General features: G+C 44.8%; 1 protein-coding gene across 1 annotated transcript in view; it reads right to left on the bottom strand.

Moving 5' to 3' along the window:
* Positions 1-12,410, bottom strand: part of KPNA1 (karyopherin subunit alpha 1) — a 146,184-nt gene that overhangs the window by 4,277 nt on the left and 129,497 nt on the right. Inside the window, exons 12-13 of the mRNA XM_065403407.1 lie at positions 8,269-8,396; positions 7,455-7,633 (exon numbers count right to left, since the gene is read on the bottom strand). Of these exons, the coding sequence (XP_065259479.1) occupies positions 7,455-7,633; positions 8,269-8,396 (307 nt within the window). The remainder of the gene's footprint in view (positions 1-7,454; positions 7,634-8,268; positions 8,397-12,410) is intronic.

Raw genomic sequence — 12,410 nt, 5'->3', positions numbered from 1 at the left:
CAAGATCCTCAGAAAAGAGAATAGGCTAAAAGAAAAATATCACATACTGGAAGAGACTGTGTTCCAGACAGAAAGAGGGCCCTTTTCCAGGAAGCACAATAGTGCTTCATGATTCCTCCAAGCTATCTAGGGTGCTTTGCACCCTGTCCCTCAGCGCCCTCAGATCATTAGGATCAAAGCCTACTCCTCACTAGTATCAGACTCAGAGGAGTGGGGTGAGTTCTCCATCCCCTAAGGACAACACCGTTGCCCCTTTGGAGTGTTGGCATTTCCATGTTTTTGAGGATGTTTTAGACATCCTGTTAGGGAGTACAGAGGAATCTAAAGGGGAAGGAGATTCAAGGCAGACACTGTAGCATGCACCAAGTCAGAGCAGACGGCTGGATGGAAGAGGGACCTTGACCTCATGCAATTGATCATTGAATATCAGGGTTGGAAGGGACCTCAGGAGGTCATCTAGTCCAACCCCCTGCTCAAAGCAGGACCAATCCCCAGACAGATTTTTACCCAAGTTCCCTAAATGGCCCCCTCAAGGATTGAACTCACAACCCTGGGTTTAGCAGGCCAATGCTCAAACCACTGAGCTATCCCTCCCCCAAAAGGTCATCAAGTTCAGCCCCCTGCCTTCACTAAAGACATGGAATGAAGGACCTCATTTAAGTACATAAACACCTTAAATCTGATAGGGAGGTAAGCGGGCACACAGTAGTAGAATCATAGAATCATATCAGGGTTGGAAGGGACCTCAGGAGGTCATCTAGTCCAACCCCCTGCTCAAAGCAGGACGAATCCCAAACTAAATCATCCCAGCCAGGGCTTTGTCAAGCCTGACCTTAAAAACCTCTAAGGAAGGAGATTCCTTAGAATCTTAGACCCACCTCCCTAGGTAACCCATTCCAGTGCTTCACCACCCTCCTAGTGAAAAAGTTTTTCCTAATATCCAACCTAAACCTCCCCCACTGCAACTTGAGACCATTACTCCTTGTTCTGTCATCTGCTACCCCTAAGAATAGTCTAGATCCATCCTCTTTGGAACCCCCTTTCAGGTAGTTGAAAGCAGCTATCCAATCCCCCCCTCATTCTTCTCTTCTGCAGACTAAATAATCCCAGTTCCCTCAGCTTCTCCTCATAAGTCATGTGCTCCAGCCCCCTACTCATTTTTGTTGCTCTCCGCTGGACTCTTTCCAATTTTTCCACATCCTTCTTGTAGTGCGGCACCCAAAACTGGACACAGTACTTCAAATGAAGCCTCACCAATGCCGAATAGAGGGGAATGATCACGTCCCTCGATCTGCTGGCAATGCCCCTACTTATACAGCCCAAAATACCGTTAGCCTTCTTGGCAACAAGGGCACACTGTCGACTCATATCCAGCTTCTCGTCCACTGTAACCCCTAGGTCCTTTTCTGCAGAACTGTTGCCTAACCATTTGGTCCCTAGTCTGTAACAGTGAATGGGATTCTTCCGTCCTAAGTGCAGGACTCTGCACTTGTCCGTGTTGAACCTCATCAGATTTCTTTTAGCCCCATCCTTTGTCTAGGTCCCTCTGTATCCTATCCCTACCCTCCAGCATATATACCACTCCTCCCAGTTTAGCATCATCTGCAAACTTGCTGAGGGTGCAATCCACGCCATCCTCCAGATCATTAATGAAGATATTGAATAAAACTGGCCCCAAGACCGACCCTTGTGGCACGCCGCTTGATACCGGCTGCCAACTAGACATGGAGCCATTGATCACTACCCATTGAACCCAATGATCTGGCCAGCTTTCTATCCACCTTATGGTCCATTAAGCCAGCCCATACTACTTTAACTTGCTGGCAAGAATACTGTGGGAGACTGTATCAAAAGCTTTGCTAAAGTCAAGGAATAAATCGTCCACTGCTTTCCCCTCATCCACAGAGCCAGTTATCTTAACATAGAAGGCAATTAGGTTAGTCAGGCATGACTTGCCCTTAGGGAATCCATGCTGACTGTTCCTGATCACTTTCCTCTCCTCTAAGTGCTTCAAAATTGATTCCTTGAGGACCTGCTCCATGATTTTTCCAGGGACTAGAAGTTCCTGTAGTTCCCCGGATCCTCCTCCTTCCCTTTTTTTTACCCCACTGTCCCTCTGAACCTGAGGGAATAGGAAGAAAACTAGAATATCTGGCACTGCCTGAACGAAGGCACATGGAAAAGGAGGGTGTATGGACTAGACTCCTCATTGTTTTTGTGGAAAAGGAGGGTGTATGGAAGGACTCAGAAGCAGAGAGCTGGTATTTTCAGAGAATGGGGTTTTCAAACTGATGGGGCCACTGATGGGATTCATGTGCCTATAGTTTGCCCACTGCAAGGAGCACTATTCCACAAAGGATACTACTCCACCATTATGCAGGTTGACCACAGGGGGCAGATTCATGGACACTAACATGGGATGCACTAGCAGGATGCATGATGCCAGTGTGTTCCAGAGATCGGGACTTTACCTTAATGGAGAAACTAGGGTATTACTCCCACCAAATAACATTGTTATAAATAAAATTACTGTCCCCATTGTTATTCTAGGGAACCTTGCTTACCCTTTGTTGCCATGGCTTATAAAACCATGCCCAAATTTCAGAGGATCTGGCAAAAAAAAGGTTTCATTGCACACTCAATTACTGTAGGATGGTGATAGAATGTGCATTTGGCAGATTGAAATCCCATTGGTGCTGCCTTCAAAATAATTTGGGCGCCAATGTCATAAATACAGTCTGCGTTATTGTGGCTTGCTGTGTCCTACACTGTTGGAAGACAGGATACTGGGCTAGACGGACCATTGGCCTGACCCAGTATTGCCATTCTTATGCTATAATATTTGTGAGGAGAAGGGGGAACCTTTTTGCCAGGAGTGGACTCAGGACACTTCAGAATATCTGAACTGGTATATACAGCCAGACAGTGCACCTGTCATGACTGGTGCTGGATCCAGATGCACAATGGAAATCAGGGAGGCTTTGTGCACCCACATAATTCATGAGGGGGAATGAAATGCTAGATGAAGTTGGGTGTGTGATATTTTTGTAAATATGTAGGTACTGTGTATCATGAATTCTGTAAGGACGTTTATGAAGTTATGAAGGTACGTCATGCATTTTATCAAACTGGCAATGGACTGCCATGCACAGTTTATGAATTATCGTAATGACAATTTGTAAATTTTTATTATGAAACTTTGCCATTGGGTATGAGATGACATACATTAAAGTTTGTGCCCCTGTTATCATTGCATATAATAAAATTTGTTCTGGTCATTTTATGTGCAAATCCAACATTTTATTTCACACAGGTATTTAAATGTTGCAACAATCAGTAATGCAGACCAGCTGCCATTATGGTGTGTAGCACAATAGTATAACCTAACTTTGACCCCAAAAAACCCACTCAAAAGGTCCATGTTGGCCTTTCTGGAACATTTTGGATGTGCAAGATGCACCTGAACAGGAGAGGATGAGTGCACAGGGTGCATCTGTCTGTTCCATGTGCCAGTGTTTGCCTGTGACATGCTCCAGTCACCTCCTGAATCATCTAACTCTAAAGGATGGGTGCTCTGCAGGGATCGATAGTGGTAAGGGGACTATGGGCTGTGGGTCTGGAGCAGAAGACACTGGTTGGTACTGGAGCCTGCAGTATGGTAGCCATCAGCTGCAGTAAGTACTTGAACAGCTACTTCTGCTGCACTCTATCTTCCTTCCTCAATCGGCCATCATGCTCCATGAATCTGTCTGCCATTCTCTCCTTGCGCTGTGCAGCCTCTCTCTCTCTCTGTCTTTCCACCCTGGAAGCATCTTTATCTTTTTGGTAGTCGAGCTGGGTCTCCTGGACCTGGATCAGCTGATTCAGCCCGCTCATCTTGGGCTCTTTCTCTTCCCCTGCTATAGATGGTCTGCAGACCCAGGCTCCTGGTGCCATGTGTTATCCCTGTGGCATTGAAAGGAGAAAGAACATTATTTTCTGAGCATGGTAAAAAAAAATACATTTCACAGTTTATTAAAGGAACTACTACTTTCATTCATGGTCAAAAGATGCATACTTTTAAATCAATGGGCTGTATTCTACTCTATTTACACAAAACACTGTCCACTTCAGAAATCCTTTGGAACAGCAATGAAAACCAGAAGACATCATGTTAAGACACACATACAAAATCTAATTACTTCTATATCCCCCTTTTTGGGAGGGAGGGTGGAGTCTATGAGGGGAAGTTTGGGGCGGGGGAGGAGGGGAGACAACTTATGAGTGATCTAGTTACAAGCAATGATTGTTCAATCCTGTCAGGCAGGGCAAGCTCTGGAGGTCACTGATAGCCATCTGTGCTAAGGAACTATTTCAGCATCTAGTGACTGAATACCACATTGCAGAATGGAGAGGGGTCCTCATGACTTATAGAGCGGGACCTAATAAGTATGCCCTGTCCTGGAACGTAACAGACTGTCTGGAGTTCCTCTTCCGTGAGAAGTCTACTTTGATCACCAGCCAGAAATGGTGAAAATTTGTGATAAAAATCAACAAGACACTGAATTTGCATGAAGAAGCAGTACAGCCTCCTTGTCAGCACCTTGTATCCATGCAAACACCCGACTTACTGCCATTCATTGGGAATCCTAAGACTGACATGCTCTGCTGTAGTTTAGACTCATGCGTTAAAGCCCGCAATGGACCAAACACACACCACAGTTTTGTTTGGACTCATAACAGCCCAGTTTTTTGGGAATCAATTCACAGGCATTTGGGAATAGTTTGTCCACAGACAATTGATAAAATGCGCTGTATTGCATGGGAGGGGTATGTGAGGCTGTGAATTGTGAAGCACCAACCCATATACATACACCAATCAGCGAGTAACTAGTAAATATTTCATAACTGGTTGTGTAATTTTTCCTCCTTTTGCTGTGTCCATTTTGAATCCAATGTGGCAGTGGGGAGAAGGTGGGTGGCGGGCCCTAAGTGGAATGGCATGGGTCCCATCCTGAATGAAATGAACAGAAATCCTGGGTTGTATTAATAATTTAATAGGCTCATAAGCTGGAAATCCTTCCCTATCATATACTAATAAAAACAAATATGGCAGCAGAAACTTACCAGGCTCCGGCGCTTGTTCTGATGCCAGGTCTGCAGGGTACTGCTCCACAGGGCTGTCCCCAAAAAGGTCCTGTGAGTATGGACACACAATGTGCTGTAGCTGCTCCAGCACCATGGCTTCTTCGGTTATGGGTCTCAGCTCCAGTGTGACTTCTTGCTCTTTATCTGGCAGCTTGCTCTCCTCAGGTGGTGCCTGTAACATGGGGGTTATAAGGTCGCCATTGTCACTCAGCAATGTCATGCACCACTGGGGCTCAGTGCAGTTCCTGGTACATGGCCAAATTCCTTGTAAAAGAGAGAGGAAGACAGGGGAATTCCCAGAATTGTCATTAGCATTCTTGACTTTCTGGTAGTCTGTCTCAGCCTCTTGATCCACCTTCTGCATTGATCTGCCGTCCAGTCAACCTTCAATGCTGCCAGTTCCTCGTATATTGTTTTATATACGTGGTTATTTCTCATGCTCTTACCGAAGTCGAATGTCTTGCTTGCCTCACGTCAGAGGTTAACTAGAATCCGTCTGCATTCCTCTGGCCAGCTAGCCTTGCAGTTGATGCAGGACTTGATCTTGCTGCTGGCCACAGCAAATATACATGAGTTCTGACTGTATTTGTTGTTTCCGGGTGAGCAGTCCACATGGAAATGAAGGGTTAAACATTGAGCAGCTGTTTTTAAACCAGGAAGTTGCTTCCGGTTCCTGGGAAGCGAGTTTGGAATTGAAGGTTGGGAAGTAAAGCCCCAGGTGATTCAGGGATAGTGTTGGCGGACTCTCCGGAGACAAGTCTGGCAACCCAGACTTGAGCAGCGTCCACAATGCAAAATGCTTGGGCTCTGAACCACATCACAGTGGGATTCGGGCTCTGACTCCCCCCCCCCCCCCCCCCCCCAGCAGTGTCCACTGGACTGAGTCAAAAGGGGTTATTGTCTCAAGCCAAACTAATTTCTGCATGGACGGAAGGGGGGCTTGGCTTCGAATCCAAGTCTGAGACCTAACTTAGTATGCTGTATAGACGTACCCATAATTGGCACAAAGAGTAAAAAGTAAATGTGCATATACCACTGTGACAGAATGTATCCGTGTCCACACCCTACACTATTGTAATAATCTTTGTATAAGATGGGTCTTGTAAGGTACCATCTGAAAACTCATAATTTGCTGGTCAATATTGTCTTGATAAAATGTGTGGCAGCAGTGTATATGAATTTTTAAGATTTCCCCGTACAATTTTATTAACACATATTCCAAACTAAGTTTGGCAAACAGGTCTGTCTCGAACAAGAAAATGTGTGTTCTGCTTAATTTGCATTTAACCAGTAAACAGAGTCATCAAGCAGGAAGGGAGTTCAAACAGATGGGAAAACTTGCAGGGAATACCCTTACACATAGACACACAGTCTTCTGAATCTCAGCTGAAAATGTTTTCCAAGAGGGGGACTGACACTATAAGCATGAGGAATAAATGCCCCAAGGGACCCCCTTCTCTCTTTCTATCCATCAATTCACCACATGAGAAGGGACAAAAGGAAGCAGCCATTAAACAGAAGAAGGGGTCCTGATCTATGAAGTCTGGCCTGTAAGACTGCTGAGAGAGCATGTGGTGAGAAAAACTTTGCTTTGAATTTAACAGTTTGTTAAGTTAGGCACTAGTTTTGTTTTATCTTTATTTTTCTTGTAATCATTTCCGACTTATGCCTCATTACTTGTATTCACTTCAAATCTCTCTCTTTGTAATTATTTTACTGTTTTATCTAATCCAGTATGTTTAAATTGAAGTGTCTGATGAACTATTTGGCATAATAAACTGGCATATTATCATCTTAAAGAAGCAACAGATTTAACATACTTGTATTGTCTAGGAGTGGGCTGAGCAGTACAGGACATATATTTCTGGGGGGGAATCTAAGATTGGGAGTGAGTTGGGGTCACCCTGTACTATACCCAAGACTGGTAAGAGCCAAGGTGGGGCTGGCTGGCTGCAGCTCACACACAGACATAGCTGGGAGTGACTTACATGCTGAATGCTGTTTGTGATCAGTCCAGACTGGAAGCTACAGCAGCAAAGCAGTGTAAAGGGTACCCAAGGTAAGAGGGCAGGAGTGAAACTACTCATTATTATAGATTGTACCATGGCTATGTCACAACTTCCTCCAAACTGTATGTGGGCAGAGCTAAACCAGGAGATGGAGCACACTGATGGATGGACACTTGTCTAGGAAAAGTTCTTTTTCAGGGGGTTATGACGAGTGATGATAATGAAGTACTCAAAAGCACAGCTCCTGGGCTGCTGAATACCCAAAGGGCTCCTGATTACTGCCATAACACCTATCCTCTACAGAGATTATGCTCTTACCATATGCTTCTTCAATAAGAGCACAGTAGGGATTAATGCCAGTGCCACTACGCTTGGCTTCCTGCTCTCCGAGCCTCAGGATGTTCTCCAGCCCATTCAGTGCCACCTGCACAATCTTTGAGTCCATTACTGTAAGGAGGTCACAGAGCGGTTTGATACATCCCAGTTCTACTAAGTATCTGAAAAACACCATACACAAACATGGTCAATCATTTGGATTAAGGTAACCTGTGTAATTTATGAGGCCGTACTGTCCAGTGTTTAGTGTAGAGGACTGAGAACCAAAATAACTAGGTAAGACACTAACTCACTTGGGTAAAGTATCATCTATGTGGGTCTCCACCAACTCAGCTTTAAAAACGTAGAAATCGAGACTGCATTTGAGCAGGCTGGCTCGGGGGTTGGAAATGGGCCTTTGAACCATTCTTCTCCAGTTATGAGTCTGGTGCAGGTTTATTGGAAGTTGTTACATTCGGATTGTGATGGCCTCTGTGAAATGAGCTGGAAGGTGAAGGTGAAAGGAGAGATATTTCTGTTACAAGCACCAGCTTCACAATTGGTTCTCTTGTGGGCACTCTCAGCCAAGGCCAAGGATTGAATGGACAATTTCATAACTGAATTCACTTCTAGAAGTGGTCTCTGACCACTCCAGAGGAGTGAGATATATTGGAAAGAGACAGCATAGGGAAATTGAGCACTTCAACTGTCTGTTCTCAAGAAAGAGGCTTTCCAGATCCAGGGTTCTTAGTATGGTACCTTTCACATAAACATTAAATCCATTTAAACATTCAGAGCAATTTTCACTGCTACTTACTTGATCTGTTCAGCAGAGCCTCCAGATGTTGCATTTGTTATTGCCCAAGCAGCTTCTTTCCTTGTCCGAAATTCAGCTGTTTGCAAAATATTTATGAGGGCTGGGAAAATGTGGGCATCTATGACGGTCTGCAAAAGGAAATGACACACAAGTTAAGTGTGTCAACTACAAATAGAAATACAACAAAATCATCCACTGGGACAGAGGAAGGATTAAATTTAACCACGCAGAAATAGAAAAAGAACTTAAGGGTTACTAGGGCACCTCATTTTTTGCATGGAATTTTCTAGGAATCCAACACAGCATGACCAATCATTGAGGCAGAAGCCCTTGCTTCATTCCATACACATATTCAGAAACTATTTCCACCTAACCCTACGAACTAAACCTGGAATTCTACTCAACTTTAAAAAAAAAAAAAAAAAAAAAAAAAACCAAGCACATCCAAATCCAGTGCTGAGGGATGGAAAAACTCAGCCTTAGCTCTGACTTTTCTGTCAGAGTCTTCCCAGTGGGGATGTTCCCCATCTCTACAACAGCTGGAGGCAGACCAGATCTTTGGCTCTGAGCATGGGCTTAGGAGTGTCCCTCAGGAAGAACTCTCTAGAATGATAGCTTTCAACGAAGGGAAATACTAACCACATACATGTTATAAAGTCCTATTCAAGTGAAACCATTTGCAGTATGGTCTTGACAAGAAATTTAAATATTTTCTCTAGGAACACACACTTCCCTTTCAAAATTACTTAACACATGAGCAATAATCAGAAAAACTCTGGACATAATGCAGTCATACAAGGGAGCCTGACAAAAGATTCTAGAAAGAAAATTCACAAAGAAAGACTGATATTTTTCATTCTCCATCCTCGCCACATCAGACAGCCTTCATAGTGGATAGCAGAAAGCAGTAAAATCATCTATTGGGATGGAGGAAGGATTAAATTTAACCATGCAGAAATAGAAAAAACTTAAGGGTTACTAGGGCACCACATTCCATAACACCCTTCTACCAATCCCTGCATCTGTAAAGGAGAGAATGGGGATGGAAGACCATACAGTGGTCCTGCAGATCTCACTGTAAGATCTCTCTGCCCATGATACCATTGCTCTTTTCGTGAAGTGAATAGCAACATTCTTGAAAATGTTTTGCATCAATATTGATGCAAAACCAGTTAGTAACATTATAAACTTGCCTTTACTGAATTTTATGATACTTTCAATTATGTTCATTGAAATTATGCTTAAACTATGTCAGCTCATATGCCCATGTTTTTATTTGGTTGCTTCTGTGATGTAAAAGGGCATAAACTAATGAAAGAAATTCTTAGGAATCCTTTGTTTTCTGTCATTGAGGGTATGTCTACACTTCGATCCTGTTGGAGACCACGGGATTGTACTCAGGGCATCTCCATGGCTACACTTTATTTTTAGTGCACTAGACCAATCAGAGCTAGTGCGAGTATGTCTCCTTGAGCTGAAAATTACAACAAGTTTGAAGTGTAGACATACCCAGACATATCTTGAGTAGCAGGCATATACCTAAGGCTTTGAAAGTATCAAAGATGAAAACTCTCTAGAAAAAAAAAATCTGTATTTGTGACCTCCAAATCCATTTACACAGACACTGGGAATGCAACTTTACAACTTCAGTTTTGCTTCTAACATATATATTATATTAAAAAAACATACATATAAATAACTGTAATTTGTACCTAGCACAGAATATTTGATAGGAGTCTTTAACTGCAAACTATAAAGGTAATTACTACAAATACACCGCTACCTCGATATAACGCGACCCGATATAACACGAATTCGGATATAACGCGGTAAAGCAGTGCTCCGGGGGGGGGGGGGGGGAAACAGGGCTGCACACTCCGGTGGATCAAAGCAAGTTCAATATAATCAATATAACGCGGCTTCATCTATAATGCGGTAAGATTTTTTGGCTCCCGAAGACAGTGTTATATCGAGGTAGAGGTGTAATAAGGTATACATATAGGAGCAATCTACTTAAAAAAAAAAAAAAAAAAAGAGGTCTTAAAAACCAGGACACATTTTCCTTGTTTAAAGACTTTCAGTTTGCCAGGCACACCATCTCTATTTCAAGAAAACATCCTAAAATATTTATGTTTTAGAACGAGATCTGTATATGAAAATAAGCCAAAGATTTTTTTTTTTTATTTAAGGTACTCCAAAAAGAAGTGGTGTGTCGAATGTATTACCAAAGCCATAAAACATAAGCTTAGGGCCTCTATTGCTTTCTAAACTCTCCATCCCCTTCCCTCCTCTCTGCAAAGAGAAAAACCTTAGTTTTGTTTAAAAACACATCTCACTAACAAATTTTCCTAGAAATTCTTATTAAAATTAACTTTTTATAAACACTTAATCATTAAAAGAATGAAGACTTTAAGGGGAAAAATTATAGTTGGGAAATGTTTAATAGAAGTTATTACTTAACTCATGATTCCATTTAAAGGTGAAAACTTCTCTTTATTCTCCAAAATATTTAAAATAGAACAAGCTTTTAAGTTATTTGTAAATATTCTGTATTTAAATGGAAGCATTTTATATGACAGTTCCCTGATATCATTGCTAAGTGAACAGTGTGATACAGCAGTGCCAGGGAGCAGTGGGAGAGTGGTCCTATTGGGTTCCGGGAAGTGGGCGGGCGCAAGTCCGCCCATTGTTAAAGGGCCCTTCCCAAGACTTAGGGGAGGATCCACAAGTTCCAGGAACTCAAATAATTACCCTGAGGGGGTGGGAGGGGGGCAACAAAAATGTAACAGGGGCAGGTGTGAAGGGTCAAACAAAGGGTAGCTGAAGGGGACACCGAGCAGAGAACCCCAGACAGCACTCACTGCTCCTCGAAGGTGTCAAGGGAGCCGGCAGATGACATCCAGAGGAACTCTGCAAAAGGGGCAGGCATCAGGGATGGGGGTGAACCACGCCAAGTACACGCCCGTGCTCACGGCTCAGTGGAGGAGCCACCAACTAATATCCCCGTGGGCCTTGGGACGAGGGTAGAATATAGGCTGGCCCACTAGGGTTCCTCACCCTCAACAAGTGGCAATAGGTCCCGCCACTTCGTATCGGGGCAGGACATGAGGGTGAGGAAATGAAGGATGTGAATCACGAGCATGGGTACAGATGTTTCCTCGGCATGGTCCGGAAGTGAATCGTGCAGCTGGCTCGCAGTGAACGGGTAGGACGGTCGGGGGGGGGAGAGGGGGAGAGGGGTGTCTCACGGGGCAGGGGCCTGATGAAAAGATCCGGAGGGCGTGGAGTGTAGGGTGGGCAGGGAGAACCCTCCCGCAGGACACGGTCGAGGTAAACCCAAGCAGTGGGCAATAAGGCTGCTCTCACCACCCTTTGTACTCCACAGGGCGTATTTCAGGAGGAGAGCCCCATGCGCTGAGCGAGCATCAGGGGATCCACCCAGTCTCCCTGGTCGTAGTCCAAGAGGTCTCCGACTTCGTTGACTTCTGCCAGGACCAACCTCTGGCGTACCGAGGGGGACTCCGCCACCTGCACACGAAGTTGGGGATTGTGTAGCAGGGGCTCTGCGAGGAGATCCGCCCCTTTGGTAGCTGCCATGGACCTGATCACTGAAACCAGCTTCCAGGTCCGGAGGAGGTCCTGGTAGTAGACTGGCAGCCCAGAGAGGTTTTGCGGAAGACCTTTCCCTTGGAGATAAAGGAGCTGCCGGTCATATCGGAGCCCTCGGAGGCGGTGGAGGAAGGTGTGCGCCAACATGCTCCAAGCCGGATTACCTGCACCATAAAGGAGTCTGCAGGGCCAAGAGGCGGAAGACATGGACCTGACTGTGCAAGCATGTCAGGCCCTGTCCTTCCTCCTCCAGGGGGAGATGGAGAACCTCCACAGAGACCCAGTGCAGTCCTGGCCAAAAGAACTCCAGAACCAGCTTCTGGATATCAGCCAGAAACCCGGGGCTGGGACCAGGATGTTGAGCCGGTGCCAGAGCATGGACAGGACTAGCTGGTTGAGCAACAGTGCCCTCCCCCACAGGAAGAGACACCAGAGTTGTCCCATCCACCTCGGCAGCCACTCAGACACCCTGCCCTCCAACCCCAGCCAGTTCTCCAGCGGAGAAGGATACGTGGCAGAAAGGTAAATGCCAA

This window comes from Emys orbicularis, chromosome 1 (assembly GCF_028017835.1).
Source record: "Emys orbicularis isolate rEmyOrb1 chromosome 1, rEmyOrb1.hap1, whole genome shotgun sequence".
Taxonomy (NCBI): domain Eukaryota; kingdom Metazoa; phylum Chordata; order Testudines; family Emydidae; genus Emys; species Emys orbicularis.
The sequence above is the reverse complement of the archived record's forward strand: the minus strand, read 5'-3'. Positions and strand labels throughout refer to the sequence as shown.